The 24498-nt window shown below is 41.5% G+C and overlaps 1 protein-coding gene and 2 long non-coding RNA genes across 4 annotated transcripts in view; 2 read left to right on the top strand and 1 right to left on the bottom strand.

The window, feature by feature from the left end:
* Nucleotides 1-8018, top strand: part of ZCCHC24 (zinc finger CCHC-type containing 24) — a 116635-nt gene extending 108617 nt beyond the window's left edge. Inside the window, exons 4-5 of one of the 2 annotated variants that reach the window (XR_013839154.1) lie at nucleotides 396-4622; nucleotides 4790-8018. Coding sequence is in view for 1 of the 2 variants with exons in the window: in XM_079977043.1 (XP_079833169.1) it covers nucleotides 396-509 (114 nt within the window). In the remaining variant the exon portion in view is untranslated. Of the gene's footprint in view, nucleotides 1-395 lie in introns of both variants that reach the window. The other variant, XM_079977043.1, reaches the window with a different exon arrangement.
* Nucleotides 8019-13237: 5219 nt separating this feature from the next.
* LOC307216607 overlaps nucleotides 13238-24498 on the top strand; it is a 27211-nt gene continuing 15950 nt past the window's right edge. Inside the window, exons 1-2 of the long non-coding RNA XR_013839212.1 lie at nucleotides 13238-13552; nucleotides 21194-21742. This is a non-coding gene — a long non-coding RNA (uncharacterized lncRNA). The remainder of the gene's footprint in view (nucleotides 13553-21193; nucleotides 21743-24498) is intronic.
* On the bottom strand, nucleotides 14362-15072 carry LOC307216636. The gene is made up of 2 exons (XR_013839243.1): nucleotides 14676-15072; nucleotides 14362-14399 (listed from the first exon to the last, which is right to left on the bottom strand). It is a non-coding gene; the product is annotated as an uncharacterized lncRNA (long non-coding RNA).

Raw genomic sequence — 24498 nt, 5'->3', positions numbered from 1 at the left:
GATCTAACTTTGGTGGCTCTCGACAATTTTGGTACATATTTCAACAGCCCACTTATCCTGAGAGTCTGGCAATATGCAAATATTTTAAATGGTAAACCATATTTTAAATGGTAAACCACATGGGAGACAGATTACTGTTAAACATTCACCCTTTGCCTTTTTAATTTGTATGTGGTACCCGGTGATGCTATATGTTTTAAGAATTTGTGGCAATGATCAACATCGAATGTTCTTTAATCAGTGGGCAGCCGTCTGTAAAAGTTCTCTGTTCATCTCCTAACCTACAATGTTTAAAATGGCTGCATATTGCTATGGTTTCATGTGTCTTTGGAACAGAGCTGCATTTCAGTTCACATTTACATGAATGTATGCCTGTGCTTACCTTCCTTATGCAGAGACCCTTGGAAAAGCCCGACGGCCTGGATGTTTCTGATCAAAGTAAAGAACACCCTCAGCATCTCTGTGAGAAATGTAAAGTGTTGGGGTACTACTGCCGCCGTGTGCAATAAATCAACACAGGGATCACCTCTGCCACCACGTTTTTAGATCCTCTGGCAGCAAACAGTCAAAATGAAAGAGGAGGAGAGGAAAAAAGAACATCAGACAAGAACCCCAAACATCAGCAATATTGCCTATCAACAAACTAATAATACGCCTTACCTTTAATAGAATGTAACCCTTTTCCTGTGTATGTGTATACGTGCAAGTTGTATTTATAGGACTATGGTGTGTTTATATATATATATATGAAACAGATGTTACTGATGTAGGGCACAAATCGTCAAGCACTGCTGCTGCTGTACAGCTGCCATCCTTTCCTGTGAGTCTTGCATAACAGCCTCACACAAGCCAGATTAAAACAGGTGGGGGGGTGGTTGTGCAGTAGCAGTTTTTGCTGGGCTGTGCCCATCATGTTCATGATGAAATCACCGACGTGGTTTCTGTTGATTGTTTACACAGTTCCAATATCCTGCCCAGGTGAAACAGTATTGTTTGTCAAGAGAGGTATATAATAACGTCATGGCTTTTGCAGGCATTAGACAAAATGGGTGGAAATGTTAAATGTGGGTTCTAGCCAATGCCACAAACGATATATTTTTCTAATACAATGAGGGCTAAGCTAGAAAAAGGTGTGCATGTGCGTGTGCGTGGGAGGGGGGAATGTTCATTTTCCTTGACTTTAGGGTTGGTCTGAGAGTTGCATATGATTGCTTGCTTTCCAAGAGTCCAGGGCCACTGAAATGAGACTTTTGGTAGGCTTTTGATTAATAGAATCTTGAGGGTTAAAAAGAACAAGTGAATAATTGTTTGAGGGAGTGTTTTGCATGGAAGTATAATGGTAGAACAGGAAGGGTCGATCAGGAATTCATCTTTCTTAGCCAGTAGTCTTAAGCATGCTTCCTCAGAAGAAGTTCCGCTGAAATCTATAAGGCTACTTTTGAGCAAATGCGCTTAGGATGCATTTGTGGTTTCAGGGCGTTGTTGACCAATACCGTTCCCTTGTCACAATTTCTAAAGCTTCTCCTTCCTTTCTTTATGTACTTGCTATGCAAGTGGTGGCTGAAATTCCTACTGTTGTGAATGCCACATAACCAACCACCTTATATAGCCAACATGATAAATTCAACTTTCTTTGTCTCACCATAGCAGGCTATCCCAAGCCCTCCCTGCCCCATTATAATTCTCATTCACATACTCTGTAGTGCAGTTTGGCCCTTTGCTCCTTTTAGAGCAAAGACCCTACAGTTAGATTTTTCCTGTAGTGAAATGAGGTGTCACTAACTGATCTGCTCACACACTATGTTCAAGATGTACGTACTCTCCACATCTAAAGACACACATCAGCTCCCTAAACAATAGATAGTGGGAGCTTCCCTGTAACCCTTCAGAGGTTCCTAAACAAAAAATATTGTTGATGTATTCATTTATGAGCTCTGTTTGAACTGTGCTTGAGCCACACATGACTTAAAGACAGTGATGGCAGAGGGCAGGAATGGATAGACACTTGGGACTTGCCAAGCAATATGGCATCAACAATTTCACCTACATTATAAATGAAGGAAATTTCATACGTTACACCCCTCAAGTAGATAGGGTCCACTGAAAATTGTTGTGGCATGGTGGTACTCTGCACAAAGCATGTTTGTAATCAAGCTCATCACAAAAAGGTGCCTGCCATGTTCACAACAGCAGACCCTATGATTTTGCAAAATGGTTATGGAGAATCCTCATGTGCCACTACGCCAAAGATTTTTGGTGGGGGCCATAACGCCTTAATCAGCCTTGAGCTTAGAAAAGCAAAAAAGCATGATGGGAGTTTGGGACAAGGAACACCTCATTCACTTGCTTTCATCACTGCTTATAAGCTTCTATGTGGCCTACTTTTTGTTACACATAAGACCAAAAAAAGCTCAGTCACAAGACTGAGCACCCAAACTGTTTAGATTACCCAAACCATACTGCATGCTGTTACAGGGTTGCTACTTCAACATCACTGCAGAATATATGCCAGTACAAATATTTAGGACCAGGGTGGGCAAAGGTAAATTTACTGTGAATCATGGGAGACGTATTCTCCATACCTTAACTGAATATATATATATACTTGGGCCTACTTATTGTGTATTCAGTGACACTTTAAGGAAACAACTACACCAATTTCCTATTAAATATCAAATAATATATCTAAGTAGCCATAGGGATATCATAGGAATGCATAAAGGAAATTCCACTGCAAAGCTGTCCCTTCTTCCTATCTTCCAAAACATTACCATATTAGTTTAGGGGAAATGTAATAATTGCACCAAGTGAGAGAATTTTCTCACTTGTTATTTGTGAAGCAGATATATTATTGGAGCTGCTCTAACTCCTTTCTGTATTATGTATTAAATTTAAGAGCAGGGATAAAGCAGTGACTGGACCATTTGCCTGCACAACCTGTTTCTACAGAGAATCACAGGTGGACTGTGGCTCTGGGTAGTATTCACTTGAGATGATCTTCAGCGGGGAAGTTTTGGTTCCTGGCAAAGCAGGATCATTTCTGTGTCAAATCATCTCATGTTAGATCAGCTAGGGATGATGCCATGTTATCCATAAACACTTGCGGTGAGTATTTCTATCAGCAGTAGCAGTGAAGTGCTTCACTGATTATCATCATATATAAGAAAACAATACTTAAAAGATGTTTCACATCTGGAACCCAGTAGGGTAATAGTGGGCTGCAGCACAAAGAGAGTTTGGGCAGATCGTCAACCATCGTTGCAGTGGTCCAGAAGCTCTGGCTCCTTCCATTCCCGTTGTAAACACAGGAATTTGTCTTATGCTGAGTCAGGCTGGCAGCAACTCTCAAGGATCTCAGGCAGTAAACACTTTCCTCCAGACTTCTGCATATCCCCTACCACTGAGCTGTGGTCCCACCTGTGGGATGTGGGCCTAAAGGCAGACAGTGGTTTTGAAGAGCATTGAAAGTGCTATGGTGGAGGTGTCTTTTTCACTGTTACCTTGGCCAAAGAGATGTTGCAGGTTTCTGAAGCACTATGAAACCTGCCAAACCTCTTTAACCAAACTGGATACACGATGAGAAGTGATGCTTCTCATACCGCCACCAACACTCTGAAAATAATTGCTGTGTATCCTGGTTCCATGCCGCAGTGGTTAGGAGCAGAGGACACCAGCACTTAAGTACAGCAGCAAGCCAATCTGAAGCTGAATGTGGCAGAGCTCTTAAAGAAACAGGTGCACTCTTTCTAAATCCATTAGTAGAAGCCCTATTCCAGTAACAAATTTCGATGTGAACCTGTCATGATGTTTCCGAAAACATAAATTCCTTTTATTTTCCTAATGTCCATTAAGCAAATAAGTCTCATATGGATGGCAGGCAGTTATCATTCAGAATCCGTGGAAATTAATTAACTTAATTTAAATACTTTATAGCACCATCTAGCAGCACTGCGTGTGACTGTGCCTCAGTATCTCTGGGCTAGATCCTGCAATAATGACTGATTTTATTAAATTTGACTAGTCATATATTCTCCCTAGGGCTCAACAAAATGGGTGTAACATGAATCACCATGCCTACCTTCTGTGGGTATTATGAATTCTGTCAAATACAACTGTAGAGCCAGTGTGGCTTTTGTTTTCAAATATAGTTCCCTGAGTGACTTATGAGTGACTCAGTGACCACTTGAAGATATTGTGATTATACAAAAGCAAGGGATCAGGCCATTTCTGCATCAGATATTGTTTACATGAGCAGTTATCCTGAGACAGAAACCCCTGAACTTCTTTCTCTGCTTTGTTTACATGATCAAGGGGCCGATCAAAAGCAGAAAGAAGCAGAAAGCAAGGAAGACTGCCCCTGTATAAAAAGTTCTAACTTTCCTTCCATTTCATTGCCAGATTAAGTGGCTGTGTAAAGAACAGTACAGTGCTCCTTATCTTGGGCATGTGGAGGTGAGTGGTGGCATTTAAAAACTTGAACTTTTAGTGTTAATTCTGTTTCACTCTTGCAAGAGAGTTAACAATATGGTTACAAAAGAGCCATATGTTATATCATATACAGTATTTCTCTTTGACCACTTATAAAATGTTAGCAGTAATATCTCCATATCTAATAAGGAAAAGTGAAATATGAACTAAGACAGCTTGTAACTGGGGTTGCAATGCCCAACTTTTCTCAGAAAACAATCTGTCTCTTTTTAAGAAATACATTTCTAGTGCTGTTACATCACATCCACTTGCAGAAAATGCCAAAAATACGCTTTGTAAACAACACACCTGGAAAATCTAGAAGTTGTTTTTCAGCATGTGCTAAAAAATAATGGGCAGTTTGCACACTTCTTTTTTACATATGAAGATAAGCCATTCCTATAGGTACATGTGCAGGATTATTTTGACTGGTATATGAAGACGCTTCTAAATTTGACTTCTTTCAGCAGCACATAGAGCAGTCTTAAAAACCACTTTGGAGCTGCCACCCCCCCCCTCTAATATTCAGTAGTGGCTTTTCAGGGGGTACTAAGTGCTGATTTTGGAAGGCCCATCTGAAAAGATGTTGTGCATATTCACCCATGTGAATTGGCAACTCGCAGGTCTCTAGCAACTCTCCTACCAGTGCCAATGTTACATTTACCTTTGGTATGTGGGGGGCACTGGCTTTCCAACAAATGTGCCAACAACAAAATAAAATATAGAGATCTATGCATGAAAAGTGCCATGCTTTATGTGTCACAGAACCACCTGCTGTTCCATGTAACCCCTGTTTGTGTAAAATCTTTTTGAGCCTAATTGATTGAACCTGGAAATTCCAGTGAAAATGAAATGTGAGTTTAGGATTATGGAGTTAGATTCCCCCCCCCCCAAACTAGTTGTAACTAAAGCAGCAGCATGATCCAACCAAAGCGAAGCACTTTTTAGGTCCCATCCATTTCAATGGCAAAGTTAAGCACATCAGGGGATAGGCCAGAGCGCAGACCATATGGGTTGCATGCCTAAGATTCTAGGATAAATATCTGGCACCTTTTAAAAAGGGTTCTCTGATAGCAGGGGTGGGAAATGACTTCACCCACCACATTTGTGAACTACTGCCTGGCAGAATAGAGAGCTCTTATTTTGGTGGGCCAACTATTTGGTTTTGTATGAGGCAACTCCCAAAACCTGTTGTAATCAGTGGGACTTAGAAGTGCTTACCTTTGGCTACATGGTGCCCACTACGTTGTTCTAGACATTATTCAGGCTTCTGATCATGCAAGTGCTAAGTCATCCTCATGTAAACCTTGTTAAAATTTAAGCAAGCAGATATCGGGTTTTAATTCAGACTTAACGGAATGATCCACGCTGTCATTCTTTAAGGCAGTGTGTGTATGTGTATATATATATATATATATATGTATGATCTCAGTGCCTATCTGTTTTATGTCTACAAAAACCACTGCCTCTGGAAGTATTGTTGAATGGCTGTAGCACTCAGTAAGACGACTGAAATTGTAGCTATACAAATGAAGGTTTGTGTTTTCTTAGGATGAATATCAAAGGGACAATCGTGTGCAGTTAATAGATGTAGTCAATTGATATTACTGTTTACCCCTGTTATGAAATATTTTACAGTTTTACTTGCAGATGTGTATTTATCTTGAGTTATACTTGACATAGAGTTCCTTTCTTCTTTTTAATACTGTGTGTGTATTTTGGGGGAAAAACTTTTTAGGTGTTTAAATTTTTGAATGGTTACAAATATTTCTTTGTAATACTGAATTGTTATCTGGAAACTCTTTGCAGTAACCTTTTTTTGTATATATTTGAGGGCCTTTTTTAAAAAAAAACTATTGTTTGTTCTGTTTGGGTTTTTTAAAAAGTGTTTTTACAACTCTGAAGCTTTTAAAAAGGGCCTTGGATTTTTTTACTAGAATACTAACAGAGCTAAGAGTTTTCTTAAGTATTATACAAAATTAAGGGTGTATCCTCAAGAAAATATTTATGAAAGGAATTTGCTTTTTTGCTTTTGCTTTTTTCTTTTTTTTACAATGCTTTTGTCTGTATAAAGTATGCAACAGAACTACATTAAGAAGGAAATATTGTCTACATAGAATATTATATGAAAGTTGGTACATAATTCTGACATGAAGAAAAAAAAACCCTTGCAATTCTTTAAGCCATATTGTTGTTGTTTTTGTTGTTGTTTTCCTTTGGATGAAAATATCAGTATTAAGTAACCAGTATATTATTCAGGTGTTTAGAACTTATATTAATATGCTTATTCGGTTTATTTATATGTGTATTTTGAAAAGTATTGCCTTTTTAGAGAAGCTATAACTGATTTGGTAAGAATCAGATGTTACACTATCACTTTATGACCTTGTGAAAGACACACTTGTTTATAGCCCACTCCCAAAACTTATGATTAGGATGGAGCTATAATGACTTCTATGTCGGCACAGTTTTATAGTAGCATAGCAGGGACTCCGGTGCAAAGAGTTAGATTTGAAGTGCAAATGCTCAAAGGACTTATTCACACATTATGTTTTTCAGGTGTACATCTAGTTTTTTAAAATAACCTACTGCATACCTTAACATGCAAGGGGTAAATGTGACAAACATGTAACATCATTTAGATTCGACAGCAGGGTTTGCTGCAGCTCCCTCGTTTTGTTGCAATGTAATGTGTGAAATGATCCAAAGAGTCCAGATTTGGCTTTCAGAAATTCTGTAACACGGTTATATTATCTGATTATTATTCTTTTTACACTATCTCTTCAGGGTGGGTGGGTGGGAGGGGGGAGACATTGTTTTGCTAAGGAAGGCTCACAGCAGTTTGCAACGACGCTGTGGGATTTGCGATGCCATGCTAGCAGTAAAACAATACAGTACTATCAATCAGTGGCCATAATCAAGAAAGAGTTAGATCGACACAAGCATTTTGTGTTTATTTTTTATTTAGAATTCATAAAATGATACAATATGCATGTGCACGTATTATATGCATCTTACGCTTTATGGTTTCACATAGCTCCATTATATTAAGATTGTTTGTGTGATTCTTAAACCATGCTAAAATAGGAGATAGGTTCAATCCTGTACTGGGCTTGTTTTTCCTTTACAAAGGTTATTTAGAGCAGCAATCACTACATTGTATAAAACTAACCCTTTTATCATATTAACGTCTACCAGTTTAGATTAGTTCAATTACTTATAAACTTAAAGAAAAAACATCATAGCTGTACCCACAGACTTCTTTTCAGTTTCAGTAGTATAATTTTTCTCTTCTGTAACTGGTAATTAATTTGTACAGCTTAAAAATAATAATAATGATAACATTTCTATGGACATAGGCCTCAGGGGTGCCAGGCTTATTTCAGCCATGAAGGTGATAACTGGTTAGCTGGGTTGTTTAAAAGACTGTCAAACCTCTGTTGTGGATTGTCCATAAAATGGCATTCCGACATGTGCCTTATTTGCTGAATAGTATATGGCTTGCTTTTAGCATTATAGCAGTTTAATGCTGTATTAAAATACTGCAAAAACAAACGATAGTGTTCTCCAATTTGTTTCCTTCTGTGCCTCTTACATCTTTTATGTGTTGGGACCATGCCTGAATCCAGACCTGGGGTGCAAGTTGGAGGAAGAAGCCCTGAGGTCACTTGGCAAGAACCATTTAGTGCAAAAAGTGGGAGAGTCCGCAATGTTGTGCAAGCTATTTTTGTTGTGCAAGTGGCAGCACAAGCAAAAGCAGCATAGCAGGACAAAACAGTATAGGATAGGTTAACACAGCACAGCACTTCTCCTGGCCCATGCTGGCTATTGGATTCAGTTGTGCTACAGTAAGAATTGTGCATGGGAACTCTCTGCAAAAAAAAAAAAAAAAAAGTACATCCCTCCCTTTTTTCATCTACACACACACACACACACACACACAATGTGAACCTGCACAGCACACACACACACAATGTGAACCTGCACAGCAGGGTTTTGTCATCTGAAGACACAGAGAAACCAAACCTCCTGTTTTTGCTCTTTTACATATAACACTTGAACCCATCTTGAATCTCTGGCTATACAATCTAGGACTGTCAATAAATAAATCAGGCTTTAACACCTCTGAGTTGGTTCAATCTCAGCTGAATGGATCCACAACTACACTCTCGGCTTGGTCTCATCATTCCTAAGTGGGACAGAAGAATATATCTTTAAACCTGAAGTTAATTATGCAGGCAAAATTAGGGCTTGAAATTAAGTTAATAACTCGTTGCATTTGCGGTTTTTGCTGCCTCTTATCTTTGCCTGCTTCCTTCACAGGGAAGTGAAATACTAGCCAGAATCAGATAACGTGTAGTTTGTAAGTAGATACATGTGGAGATACTTATCCAGTGAATTCAGCAATAACAAAAAGAGAACCCATGAAGCACTTTCCTCCCTACTCTCACTCTGTACATACTGGAGAAGACAATAGCTGGACAATGTCTGGGGTGAGTGCAGGATTTTTATACTGTGACAGGAGGCGGGAAATTTTCCAGAATGGAAAACAGCTATATTTTTCTGAGGAAAAATTCCAATTTCTAATAATTAAAGTTAAATGAAATTAATTTGTAACACAATCAGTGGATATAGCACTATTTAAACCGGGCAATTTCTTCTTTTGGAAGAATAGCATTTTTTCAAGTGGCTCACTCTAGAAAGTGTGTGAGCATATATAAGATCATGGCTGAATTTGTTGAAATTTGTATGTTAAACAGTTTTCACTTCCTTCATTTTTTCCCTTAGAAATAAGATTATGCAACATATAAATGTATACCCCTGACTTTCAGGAACATCTTTGGACTGAAAGAAGAAGAAGATTTCTAGTTACTGTACTATGAACAGCTGTGTATCAGCAGTGATACAGGGTGTATGGTTTTCCAAAATGGAAAAATCCTCACTATTTTATTTTTCTCCTGAAGTCTTTTCCACTTTTAGAAATGCATTCTTTCATGAAATCAGTTAGTGACATAATGACTGAACCACCCTGGAAGTCAAACTGGGCAAATCAAACGAATACAATATTAATCAAATCCGGAATCAAGAGTGGCAAGTAACTTTCTTTTAGGTGACTGTCCTTAGGAAGTACATGTACAAGGCACAATCCAACCACTTTAGGGGCTTCACTCCAGATTTGTGTAGGGTTTACTCCTTAGCCCAGGCTTCCTCAACCTTGGCCTTCCAGATGTTTTTGGCCTACAACTCCCATGATCCCTAGCTAGCAGGACCAGTGGTCAGGGATGCTGGGAATTGTAGTCTCAAAACATCTGGAGGGCCAAGGTTGAGGAAGCCTGCCTTAGCCCTTTCTTCTCCTGAAGTTATCCGGCAAGGCAGTGAAGGTTTAACAGCTGAGTTTTCCTCTTCCTACCCCTAGATGGGCTGCCCAGGTTGATGAGTTCCATCTGCCCCTACACAGAATTTTATTGCCTTTCTTCAACAAGAACAGAACAACAGGAAACTCCGGACTCCACACAGATACCATTCAGTCCAGTAAAAGGTAAAGGTAAAGGACCGCTGGATGGTTAAGTCCAGTCAAAGGCAACTATGGGGTCCAGCGCTCATCTCGCTTTCAGGCCAAGGGAACCGGCGTTTGTCTACAGACAGCTTTTCGAGTCATGTGGTCAGCATGACTAAACCACTTCTGGCACAACGGAACACCATGGCGGAAACCAGAGCACACGGAAACGCCATTTACCTTCCTGCCACAGCGGCACCTATTCATCTACTTGCACTGGTATGTTTTGAACTGCTAGGTTGGCAGAAGCTAGGACAGAGCAAAGGGAGCTCACCCCGTCATGCAGATTCGAACTGCTGACCTTCTGATCAGCAAGCTGAAGGGGCTCAGTGGTTTAGACTACAGCACCACCCGCTAGTGACTAGACTATATAATGAAACTATCCACACAGCTGTAAGTAGTTAGGTAGGTAGACATTTATTAAATTTGTATACTGCCCTTCTACCCAAGGAGCCCGGTGACACATAAACATTATATCATGTGCAATATGAATTGTACTACACTTCAGGCACACCCTTATGCGGTTAAAAAACATGGGACTGTGATTCATTGGGCCCTCTGATATGCTTCCAGCATATAACCCTTTTTAAGATAAATGACTATAATTTGTTTATTGCATTTATACCCCACATTTCCTCAGAAAGCTGGGTCCCTTCCCTCCCCATTTTATACCTGTGAAATAGGTTGGCCTGAGAGGCTGTGTCAGACCCAGGTCACCCAGTGACTTTCATGGCTGAGCAGGAATTTGAACACACTGCTATCCGACACTGGATTTCATGACTAATCATCATCATCATATATTATCTCATGACTAATATCAATATAAAGTAACATTAGAAACGACCTAAGAGGCAAGGCAGTAAGTTATGAGGGGTGCAGGAGAGTTCAGCCAATGGAAGCAACATCTTAAAAGGAAGCAACAGTCTGGAGTCGGGCTGAAGTTCCTGACAGGAATTCTTTATCAGTGAACAAAAATAAGATGCTGGTTGTTAGTTTTACACAGATTGTTGCCAGTTTCCTTTCCACCAGACCTAGCCAGTGAACCCAGAACTTCCTTTGTAAGGCAACCAATGAAGATCATTTCTCATGTTACAGTTTGAAGGCTGCCCTAAGTCACTCCCAGATTTTAAAAATTCCATCCTTCTGTAACTGTCTGAAGGACTGTGTTTAGCCTTAAGAACGTTCCTAGGAGGTGCAGAATAATCTCTGGAGTTTCACTGTTTATGGAGTTCCACTCCAGTGTGGCTGCGTATGTTGTCATTCAGCAAGTATAATTTATTCTTAGATGCCAGACTAATGGATGAGAATCATTCTGTCCCTCTAAATAACCAAACAGGGCTTTCTATAATTAGAATTGTTCGAGTTGCTCTTTTTCCAGATGTCCACCATGCACATGGAAATAGTGTAGAGGAATTGTTATCTCAGATTAAAAATTCCAGAACAAAATTATTAAAACGGAAACATTGTGGGGTATGTGTGTAATACAGGCACAGGCAAACTCGGCCCTCCAGATGTTTTGGGACTACAACTCCATCATCCCTGACCACCGGTCCTGTTAGCTAGGGATGATAGGAGTTGTGGTCCCAAAACATCTGGAGGGCCAAGTTTGAGGAAGCCTGGTGTAATACATGCATCTTTAAATCTGCTGCTAGATCACATTGGGCATAGCCAAAAATTCTACATGGCCTCTTCAGTAAACAGTGGATACGTGAAGAAATACCACAAAATAATTAAATGTGTCCTTGCTCATAACAAATAAGTGTACCCTCATCCAAAATTTGCTTTTGCTTAAATTAGCTCCTTCCTTAGTTAATCAACCAATCAATCAAACCAACAGCCCTACTAAAAGGAAATAGTCCACTGCAGAAAAGCTAATTCCTCGTCTACAAGTATTTATCTAGTAGCTGATAATGCATTAATGGTTCTGAAGTCAGATGCCACAACATATATGAACATATGAAACTGCCTTAACCGATCCTTCTAGCCCACTATTGTCCACTAAAAAAATGCTTCTTCAAAAGTCTCAGGCACTTTTCTTTCCTAGCTCTACTTAACTGAGATTCTGTTACCTGGAGCAACCAGGGATGTAACCTTTGGTACATGAAGCATTTTTTTCTCATTTTGATTTAGGTTCGGTATAGGACAGGCAATAATTAGATCCCTAGCCCGGATCTAAAATTACCTCAGTTGACTTCCTGCTTTCTTTCATCAACCGCAAAACAGACCACAAAAAGATTCTTTGGTGGTTTTGGTGAGGCTAAATTGACAGAATAAACCAAAGTTCGCCAACATCTACTGTGCCATTACCACAACTATTTCCTGTTTTAAAGACAAAAGGAAGAGATGGTGTCTTGTCACACAACACCACTTTGTAGAAAGAGCTGGCAAACGCTTAATTAGTGGCAGCTGCATGCTAAGTCTTCCTGGCCAATAAATTACTAATATACGTTGATCCTGAAAAATATCCTTATTTATGGTCTGAATGATCAATGTAATAATAATAATGATTTTTTTTATTTATACCCCGCCTATCTGGCTGGGTTTCCCTAGCCCCTGTGGCCGGCTTACAACATATGCGTGTTTTTAGATGCCCAGCTTCCTAAATAATCTACTGATCTTGGCAGTTATCCATTAGGTTGGATTCAGCATACATACTCCAGAACCCTAGACAGGATTGTGTTTGCTGCCTTAATTCTCAAAAGGGTGCAGACTGAAAATGTGTCATGGGGGGGGGGGAGAGAATGAACCCTCCCTGCCAATCCTTCCCCCTTACAACCAATTTTCAAAAGCCTTTTCTCGTGAGGCTCCCTGACCGAAAATGAAGTAAGCCCTGTTGGGAGAACAACGGCTTTTTAAAAAGTGGACAGTGAGAAGAGGGTTCATCTCACTCACACACTCACTCACTTTGAACCCCTCTCCTATTATTATTATTATTATTATTATTTGGGGGGGGGACTCTTTTCCATCTGAGGCCCACATTCCCTTCCGAGCAACTTTCCACAGCTAGACATAAAAGTGGACCAAGCAATGGATACCTGTTTTACTTTTGTATACTAGGCTATTTTCTGCATGCAATCACACACACACACACGGTCATCTCTATCCTCCGTCCAAGCAAGCGAGAGGCATTATTAGAGTTAAAGGACACATTCAAGCCACACAAAAAGGCTTCAAAGCAGGGGCAGTGAGGCCTGTCGCCTGGAGACGCCTGCATCTGAGGCTCCACATCTGAGGCTCCAGAGAACCAGGTGAACCTAGGTGCGGCTCACTGTTGCTGAGTTGGAAAGCCGCGACAACCTCCTTGACAGTGACTTCACACAACTACTCTCCCAAGAGCTCTTTCTTGTGCCGCTCAATCCCATTTTTCAGTTCCTCCCTTTTTCATTCCACACATATACCCACCTGCTGCCAACTGGAAATAACTCCTGGACTCTCCTCCTACAGGAGTACAGTGAGGTAGTACATAGCAATGAAAATGGCTTCAAGTTGCAAGAAAGGAGATTCTGACTAAGGAAGAACTTTCTGACGGTAAGAGACGTTTCACAGTGGGACAGCCTCCCTTGGAAGGCGGTGGACTCTCCTACCTTGGAGGTTTTCAAGCAGGGGTTGGGTGGCCATCTGTCATGTATGGTTTAGCTGAGATTCCTTTAGCTGAGATTCCTGCATTGAAGGGGGGTTGGACTAGATGACCCTTGGGGTCCCTCCCAGCTGTACAGTTCTATGATTCTGTGGCCTGTGGGCATGTACAAAGTCTCTTTTCCTGATCCTGCTGCTGCTCGCCCTCATGGCAGTGCTCCCAAATAAGCCTCAGCCCTGATACCTCTCTCTTTGAGGAACCATTGTGGAAATATAAATATAAATATAAATGAAGGTCAATTAGACAGGTAAAACTTTTGTGGAATTAAACACTTGTTGCTACTTCCTCTGACCATTTTTAAAAACACAGTTATGACCTCCTCAACATTTGGAGACAAGCTGTCTGGATAGCCACTGAAAAGTGATAACTAATTTAAGGAACAAAAGCTTGGAGCCTTAGTTGAAAATGCTTAACAAGAGTATCTTTACTCTCACTTTTCAAGTGCTGGTATTTAGATTCTTCTTGTTCACAAGGAATCAAAATGTTCATAGCTTTGAAAAGGAAGATCAGTCCTACATAGGGACAGAGATAGGGATTACTAAGGTTTGATTCTATTGGCCTATTGGCACTATAATCCACCTCTTAAATACCATTTTATTCTCCACAGTGTGGGGATAATCCCATCATCACAACCTTGTGAATTAGGATAGACTGAGAGGTTCAGTTTTATACTGCTTTAACTCTTTTGGATGCCTCCCCAGGTGAAGTGGCAAAAATGTATGTTACCCCAAATTATGTCTTAGAGGTACCTGTACAGTGGTACCTCGGGTTACATACGCTTCAGGTTACATACGCTTCAGGTTACATACGCTTCAGGTTACATACGCTTCAGGTTACAGACTCCGCTAACCCAGAAATAGTGCTTCAGGTTAAGAACTTTGCTTCAGGATAAGAACAGAAATAGTGCTCCGGCGGCGCGGCAGCAGCAGGAGGCCCCATTAGCTAAAGTGGTGCTTCAGGTTAAGAACAGTTTCAGTTTAAGTACGGACCTCCGGAACGGATTAAGTACTTAACCCGAGATACCACTGTACTTTAATTTCTTTTCAGCAGAGCCAACTGCACTTCTCCAAATGTTGTGATGCACTTTGTCAACCATAAAATGCACACAAAATACACACATATTAGGGTAAAGTGCACTAAAAATGTGCATTGGTGAAAACAGTATACAAAGGTGTGTTGTATTAGGGGAAATTACTTGCAAAGGGGCAATTATTAGGCAATGTTGGATTCAAAGACGTTTGCATTAGGAGGAGAAATGTGTGTGAAAATATACAAAATGTTGTGTGGTTTTCTTATTTGTAAAGTCACAAACTAATGAGGAAATGGAGAGAAGACTGGAAGAACAAGAAACAGAGAGAAACCCAAACTGACAGATTTGTCCTTCCCTTGAGTTCAGTGGGGCCTACTCCCAGGTGTATTGCCTGCACATATCAGTGCGCCCAATCTCAGTAAATACCTCCTCAAAAACTGACCATACATGAGATACTGTTTGATCCTCCAGCTCCATTCCTGTCTGACGCTGCACTCTTAATGGGGTGGGTGGCAAGGAGGTATGACCGTTTTGTGGTCCTGTCTCCTTTTCTGTTCTTGCGGATGTGGCAGCCATTTTGTGTTTTGCTACTCACCCCATGACAGCCATGTTGTGACTGCCGCAAATGACACTTTCTCAAAATTCTAAATGTGTCTACTGGCCCAAAAAGGTCAGTGACACCTGGCATATAGGATTGCAGGATAAAGTTGCAAAGCTTTGGACAATTACTTGGGAATCCCATTGAACATGGCAGACCTCCTGAGTTACACTGCTCATGCAAGTAGCCTGATTGTCTGAGAGGTTTTAGGCATCTTGGCCACAGGGTCATATTTTCTGAACCAGCTGCTGACTCTGGAACAGGAGCATTAGCTCTAACCGGCTTTTTTAACCTCTGAAGATCACATCTTGGTTTCCATAGGATGAAACACAGCTGCTGCTGTGGGCCCCCCCCTTCCATTCATTGGCTATTAACAACCTGCAGTTAATGTAAACTTGGTTCATGTTATTTTTTAGAATGTAGGCCCCTAAAAAAGTAGCCTGAATTTCATATCAGGCAGTCAACTGGGTTAGAATAATATTGCCGCAGCAGGCCACTGCTGACTAAGAATGCTTTGCTTAGCAGGGCCCCAGGTTGTTCCCATCTCAGTGATGTCATTTGTTATCCTGTGTGTTTTTATCTTAATTATTTGCCTTCTTCTCCTGTTGCCTCCTGCCCCCAACTCCACATTTCTGTGTGTATCATACTGTCAATCATTCCTGGCAAACCCTGGCAGGCGAGCGTGCTTTTCAGGATAATAAATGAATATATTTTTAATGATATTAACTGGAAATAAGATAATGAAACCAGAGCCCCAATTCACAAGCAACATGTTCCCTTTGCTCAGTCTGTCTTTGCTTACATCAAACAAGGCAGCAGTCTTGCTCTGGAATGCGATCGTAACTGTACATGCTTGGAAGTAAGCCCAAGACCCTCTGAGAGATCTCTGGGGCCCTGCTCCTCCTTTGCTGTTTCTGCCTCTTTACTCGCCCTCTCAAGCATGTGAGTAGTGAAAAGAACAAGGAGAAAGAGCAGATGCTCCTGCTTCTCTTCGTATATTCTTTTGGATAGTGGTGCAGATGGGCCTGGCCCTACCATTAGGCAAAGTGAGGCAACTGCCTTAGGTGACAGATTATGTAGGGGATGGGGGGGGGGACAGCAGTCCCTGCCTGTTTCTCCTAGGCCTTGCCTGCTATTACTGTGTTGCCAATTGGGATCAGGGAGAAATTTTATTTAATTCACATTAAAACATGAATCCATCAAATTCATACTTTCTGAAGCACAGCCATCCTTAGAAATTCACACTCATCTGAATTTTGTGATGCAGTTTTTCAACCAATGTTTACCAAAAGTGTGCACAAAAATGAGTATCTCAGTGAAAATAACATAAACATGCATTAATTTAGCAAATTCGCTTGTAAAAATATGTACATTAGTCAAACGACATAACAAAATGTGTTTCTCACACTAAAATGTTGATCCTTTTGATGAGGGGAGAATCTTTACAAATTTACAAATTTCTGCAGAATTTTGGAGAGCTGAATTTAAGGTGGGAATCTGGCAGACCTGAAACTGGCAGATCCTTCTATCTCTAGTTACCAAACAGTTTGCCTCTGGCCAGTTTGCCTCTGGCCTGCTGCCTCAGATATCTCATAGGTATCTCATAGACTCATAGAGTTGGAAGGGACCCTGAGGATCATAGAGTCCAACCCCCTGCAATGCAGCTGTTCCTTAAAGGGATTGAACCTATAACCTTGGTGCTGTCAGCATCACAGTCTAATGATCGGAGGGTTCTATCCTGTCATTAGCGCTCAGCCCAGCCAGCTTGTTCATGTGGAATGGGGATGGGGCACCCTCTTGTCCCTTGCTTTAGGCAGTAAAATGGCGAGCCCTGTGTGCAGATTGGTCCCAAGACGGAAGTGCAAGCAAATGAGCATTTGAGACTGTGGCAAAGACATGGGACCGCTGAGCAAGGTGCATTTATTACAGTGCATGTACAGCCACAGTGCAAAAGCCATTCATTTTTTTTAAGCACTCAGTCTAGATAGGAGATTGTTTTTAACTCTTCCTGGTATGTTGTCCAACTCTTTTTTCTAACACTGGGTCCCTTTCTGATATTTTCCTGCCTCAGAAATATCTGTTCTGTATTTCACCACAAAATGTTTTCCTGTTGTATTCTCCACAGTCCCATTACTGATCCCTGTCTTCTGAAGATTTGTTGCCACAGCAATTCTTCCTTCATAAGCCCACTTTGAGCAGACAAGCAAATTACTAGCTGCCCAGGTCCAACAAATTGCTGATTTAATGATTGAACTGAATGTTCTTTGGTTCATGGCTTCTATTGAAATATCCTCAGCACACATGCTTATTTTGCATTCTATGTCCTCAATTGCTATGCCTTTTGCAAATTTGTAGTATTATTATTGTTATTTAAAATAAAATTGTCATGTTATTGTTTTCTCCAAATTGGCTGGGAGGGTATAAAATAAAGCCTTCATGTCACATGTAATCAGTGTTGAAATCATACACTGATAAGAAAAATATAAACATATTTTGAACAAGACCAAATCAATTTCCATGAATTTTGCAAAAACACCAAATACCCCACTGGTTATATAATGCTGCTGTTTATCACCCAGGAGTGAGCTCATCATTCCAATTAAAGGAAACATCTTGTTTTGCTCTGCTATGTTCCACTACAACTGCTTAAATGCACACGTGAACAGTATTTTCCACAGCTCAGAAGCATTGTGATTTCATAAGGCTTGGACAGAATAAGATGCTCTGAACTGGGTCTTCCTGGACCAAAGATAACGAAGGCATTTCAAGTTTGTTCTTCATTTCTTAAAACATACATGTTTAAAAACACACCATAAACTTTGAGTCCTTTCTAGCCCCCAAATTACATGACGGACAATCAGACACCCCCTCAGGGTTCCAAAGAAATAGCCCAAGTTACTCTAGTAACGCCAAACTTGCAACAAATAAGCATGTAAATAAAGAAAAAGGGGAGTACACATTAGATACATAAAGAGGAGGCAGGAAAGAGATGGTACTGGAAGCAAAATATAATTATCGGCATATGGCCAAACAAGGCATTGCAAGGGAAACACAGAATTCCCAGCCCCATATTTCTTTTACAACACTAATTAAGAGGCTGGGGGCATATTAGCAAAGAAGGATTTGATGAGCAAAATGAGGGTGCTGAACTCTTTACCACATTTGCTTATTCTTCCCTGCAAATGCCTCCTTGGTCCCGTGGAAGTGAGCTTCACTAAGGAAATAATGGGCTCAGGGCAGGGCACCTGCAGGGGGAAATCGGCAGGCAATTGAAAGGGTTAATTACCTCCACCCTAATTCCTTCGTTCCTTCACCCACTTGCTGATCCTTTTCTGTAAGTGCCCCCACCTACACATTCCTATTATCTCGACAAACACAGGATTGGGATTGCACATGTGCCCAAGTAATGTCTGCCGGTTGACTCATAGGTTTCTTCCAGAGACTGTCGCTATTTTTTAGTGGGATCCATCCCAGTTGCACAATTAAAGCTGATTTGGAGCTCTTGTGAAACAAGCCCATTTGCCCGTGTGGGTGGGTGGGGGGAATTGACATTTTGCAATAAGGGAAATGCACTGGAAAGTGTGGGGATAACTTGTGTGGCAACGTCATCTAACCTCCCCAAACAAATCAGAATGAATGCTCACTAAATAGCCAACATTGTCTAACCTCCCTGCAAACCAGTCGGAATGAATGTTCAAGAAACAAGTCATCTGGAGGAATCTATAGACAGACAACTAAAAGGTGTAGCGCTGCCTGTCTCCAGGTAGACAATTTGGCCTTTAAGGACTGAGCCTAAGTGCTCCAGAACCACTTGGAGGAGACGAAGTGGAGGCATAACCAGTGAGTGAGAGAAAGAGAAGAGAAGAGTATTTGGATAGAGAAACTGCCACCAAGTCCTTTGTGTCATCACAGGGGGCTGTGGGATTTATACACAGAGCAAAAACATGATGAGGGCATTGGCACTTCATTAGGGGCTCTGGATCAGGACCTTTCCAGTCTTTCCAGCCTTTGGTGCTAGTCCTGCTTGGGTGTTTACCTATGACCAAATAAAACCACAGCCTCATACGAAACAGGAATATTCACTGGAAGCCTCAAATACCAAAGTCCTCTTTCTACTATTATTAAATTCATACCTTCGCCATGTTGGGGGATCCAGCCATTGGAAGCAACTCACTTTGCAGACACCAATACATAATCCACAGAATTTCAATAAATGAAAAACCAACAGTGTGTGTTAGGCTGCCATCCTAACCCCACATACCTGGGAGTAAGTGCCACTGAATTCAATAGGACTTACTTGGTTAGGATGGCACTATTGAGGAAATATCTACTGCTCTCTGCTGGCAAATGGAGGGGATTGAGATTTAGCAGCTGTTGTGTGAGGTCCTTTCCAGACTGCCTAGGCATGATAAATGTGCTGCTGTTGTCCATTTGGGGCTTACAGTCCACATGTCTTCCTTTAAATTTGCATGGTGGTATTGGTAGCACTGAATGCTCTGTTTTGTTTATTAACCTAGGAACATTTTATTCTTCCCCCAAATGTTGTATTCTTCCCGAAGTTTAGTGTTGTGGTGGTGCTGTGGAATGCAGCTCCCTGTCATGGGAAACCTTTAACTATGCCCAGGAGTGACACAGCTCCCCGACCTCTGTTTGTTTATTAAAATATTATTTTTTATATTCATTTGATACCCCACCCTTCCTCCTGAAGGAGCCCAGGGCAGCAAACACACAAGAGATTAGACAATCAATGCATGTTTAAGCTGTTGGAAAAAGAGGCAGAGGGCATTTGTGCCCTTTTAGTTAATGCACATTTCCTCCCTCAAATAATGCTGACTCTGGTTTGTTAAGGTTTGCTAGGAATTGTAATGAGTAAACTACAGTACCCAGAATTATTTGGGGTAGGGTGGGAAAACATGCTTCAAATGTGTTTTAATGGTATTGTGTGTGTGTACCCAACTTTATCGGGACGCGGGTGGCGCTGTGGGTTAAACCAGAGAGCCTAGGACTTGCCGATCAGAAGGTCGGCGGTTCGAATCCCTGCAACAGGGTGAGCTCCCATTGCTTGATCCCTGCTCCTGCGCACCTAGCAGTTCGAAAGCACATCAAAGTGCAAGTAGATAAATAGGTACCGCTCCGGCGGGAAGGTAAACGGCGCTTCCATGTGTTGCTTTGGTTCGCCAGAAGTGGCTTAGTCATGCTGGGCACATGACCCGGAAGCTGTATGCCGGCTCCCTCGGCCAGTAAAGCGAGATGAGCGCTGCAACCCCAGAGTCGGCCACGACTAGACCTAATGGTCAGGGGTCCCTTTACCCTTTACCTTTTACCCAACTTTATACTACCAGATTACCTAAGCAAATGGCTTTTATTGGCTAACTACCCTCAGGAAAAGTTTCTCACATCTTACACCATTAGGCTGCTGGTCCATCTGCCAGCTGAAAACTGCTCTCCAAGACTTCAGCCCCAACCATAGTTGAGAAATGGAGAAACATTGAGGATAATCTCGTGAGGCAAAGATGACTAGTACAGATGGGAGCTGTAGTGTAAGCCATCTGGATGGCACCAGGTTGATGAAAGCCACCTCAGACTAAATTTATTTTGAGCCTCAGAAATTAGTTCTGTTACTCATAGAGTATATATTTAAAACATGTTGCTTCCCCCTAAGGAAAGCACCCACTATTCAATAACATATTTATTCAATTTATATTATAATATGTTTAATTGGTGGCATTTTAGTACTGCTTTTTCAGTACCTTTTTTCACTACCATTTGGGGGCTTGCTTCTTCCTGCTGCCCTTTCCCCCATAAAGTGGTTTGCAGAAAAATGGGTATTGTTGAAAACAGAGCTTGCTTTTTTTTTCTTTTTTCTTTTGCACTGATGTTGATTCTGTCCTATTTCTTTAACAGTAGTGAGAACCACAGTGTTTTGGATCCAGATCTCCAGTCTCATCCCTGACTGAGAAATTGCATCTGCTCTCCAGAAACGGCCCTGAAATGTGGACATTCTGTACTTTAGGGCCCAGGGAGAGCTGCCTGGTGCCAAACAGGTGCATGCTGTCTTCTCCTATCTTGACAATGCTGTCTTGTGCATGGAACTGTTTGCAAGGAAAGACAGAAAAATCCTAGGCAAAAGCTGCTGCGCTCACCACTGGCAGAGGACACTGTGCTTTGCTAGAAGCAAATATTTTTCTTATTATCAAGTCAACGAGAAGATTTATTATTGTTGTTATTTCATGCAAGTTCAATCAGACAGAGGGCAAGGCTATCAACTGCTACTAGCCAAAAGGGTTAAGCACAGCATGCAGATGAAGAAATTGCCCATTCTGTGAGTCATTCTACGTGGCTGAACGTGCCATCTTGTATCTAGAGCCCAGATGCGTGCATTCCTGCAACATAATTAACAGTGAATAATGTTTTGCTACCCTAAGCAATTCATCTTCACAGCAACCCTAAGAGGTAGGTAACAGCATCCTGTTTAGGAATTGTGTGTTGAAGAACTTTGCTGCTCCATGGCAATTTATCTGGGGTTCCTCAATGAGAAGATCAGATAGTAAATAGCTAAAATGTTTATTTCAAGGGCTATGGATGGCTAGAACAGGGTTCCCAGCTGTTTTTGGACTACAGTTCCCATCACCCCTGACCACTGGTCCTTCTAGCTAGGGATGATGGAAGTTATAATCCAAAAACAGCTGGAGACCAAAGTTTGGGAAACCTTGGGCTAGAGGGTCCTTTCTTGAATGAGCATTGATCAGTTTGTTGCCAAGCCGAATAGATGTTGTAAAACCAATGGTGACTAGCAGAGCAGGTTTGATGTGGGGCACCTTGAGTAGTGAAGGATTCTTGAGGCTAGCCCAAGATAAAATGGTGAATTAGCACAACATGAATGTGTGACATTCTTTTAATAATGATCAGCATGTATCAAACATCTGGGGAGAGGCCAAGGAGAGAATGCAGCCAGAGGTCAGTGTGTTAAGAGCCATTATTCCACAATCTGTCCACAATCTGGGTGTAATGCTTGGTTGGGGATTATCTGAATGTATGTTGCATCCAAAATACATGCCTTTATGAGCTCTGTAAGTGCAACACAGTAAGGGTGTGTTCACATTATCGCCTTAGAACGCAGTGTTGTCATCCCCTCCCCAAGCGTAACTTGCCAACTCTTTCCCCTCTAGCTGTTCATGTCATAAGTTAGGAATGGCTTAAGGACTCCAGTTGGTGCGAAGCTGGTTTGAGAAACGGCAGTATTTCGTATCAAAGTACATATAAATATTCATTTTTTGATAACGTCATGTGAACGTGGGTTTTAAAAACATGTACTGGAAACGCAGGTGGCGCTGTGGGTTAAAGCCTCAGCGCCTAGGACTTGCCGATCGAAAGGTCGGCGGTTCGAATCCCTGCGGCGGGGTGCGCTCCCGCTGCTCGGTCCCAGCGCCTGCCAACCTAGCAGTTCGAAAGCACCTCCGGGTGCAAGTAGACAAATAGGGACCGCTTACCAGCGGGAAGGTAAACGGCGTTTCTGTGTGCGGCTCTGGCTCGCCAGAGCAGCGATGTCACGCTGGCCACGTGACCCGGAAGTGTCTCCGGACAGCGCTGGCCCCCGGCCTCTTAAGTGAGATGGGTGCACAACCCCAGAGTCTGTCAAGACTGGCCCGTACGGGCAGGGGTACCTTTACCTTTACCTTTACTGGAAACACAGTGATTGCACTGTATGAACAAAGAGCAGGTAAGCTCTGAAATCAAAGCAGCATTTGAGAATCAGCACATATATTGAGTAGAATCAAGTAGTAAAATGGTTCCTGTCCTGTACCTGCTGCAGGTGGGGAAACCTGCATTAAAAAAAAGTTCCACACAAACCTTACCCCCTACATAGAGCTGGCCCTACTGTTTGACAAAGTGAGGCAACCACCCCAGGCAGCAGATGCTGGTGGATAGCAGCAGCAGCAGCTGCCCTTGGCTGTTTCTCCTAAGTCTCCCTAAGCATTCTCCTCTGTTGCCTCTCTTGAGCCTCCTATTCTGGCCTCTGTAATTGACTGCTAACCTGCTCCAAAACTAGCCAGTGGTTCTGACCTGGAGAAGCTCACATGCATGGCTGAGGTTTTCTGATGAATGTGTTCATTGTTCCAAAACCCAACAGGGGCAACTCAACTTCCCAATTTCTAAACCAAGAATTGAAGCTCAAGTCTATGCACTCTCATGTTCTTCTCTGCCTGCCATGCACTGCATTATTATACATTATAACTCCCTGCCACGCTTCGGAGCTTGATGCAGAGTGCATTAGTAAAACTGCTCATAACAATTGCCCATAATAATTTCATTAAAAAGCAAACAGCACCTTAGGAATGTTTAATAGAATGTTCTATATCATAATGGATCTAGTTGTGTATCAGAGAATTGCAGTCATTCAAACACATCCAGTTACATTTCATATTTGTGTGGGAGAGGTTATTGGGTTTTTTTTTGTTATTATGGTAAGTTTTTTATATTTATATATATCATAAATTGTCCTGTGATCTTTGGATGAAAGGTGGTATAGAAATTTAGTTATTATTAATAATATTGATTGATCCAGCTGTCCCCCAAATCAATAAAAACCAGTAAGAATACATAGAAAACTGAGGTTCTGCCCCCCCCCAAGGCCTGCTCTTCTTAACAAAAAACCTGGCTACGCCCATGCGGAATGGGCTAGCCTTTGTAGGATTGCCCCTATTTTACTGGCCCTGTTTCTAGGCTTTTAAGATCAGCCTGATACATAGAGATACCTATTTATTTATATATAATTCTCTAACCAGTGTTTTTAAGTGGTGAATAAAAATTTTTAAACTGCAAGCCTGTCCCCCTGAAAGTAAGCCTGATTCAATTGAATTACTTCTGAGTAGACATGGTTAAGGACTGAGCTATAAAATATTGCATTTTTCCTTAGGCAATCTTATGTGCATACTTATTTCTGGTTGTAAGCCCACTGAATTTAGTAAGACTTCTATGCACGGCCCAGCTGTATCACTAAACAGAGACATTTGATAAACATACAAAATATTAAGATAAATGTTGCTTGAAAGGAATGCTTGGTAAAACTTTGCTTACCAAGACCTTGGGATTAGGTTACTGACAGCTGTATTCCCAATTACACCCACATTAACACCCAACCAATCCATTTGTGACTAAGTTGCTGGCACTGCCTCATGTTACGAGAATTCAAGATTGGCTACAGAGTT

The sequence above is a fragment of the Podarcis cretensis genome (genome assembly GCF_951804945.1).
Source record: "Podarcis cretensis genome assembly, chromosome: 5".
NCBI classification, from domain to species: domain Eukaryota; kingdom Metazoa; phylum Chordata; class Lepidosauria; order Squamata; family Lacertidae; genus Podarcis; species Podarcis cretensis.
Note: the sequence above shows the minus strand (reverse complement) of the source record. Positions and strands in the feature narration are given on the sequence as shown.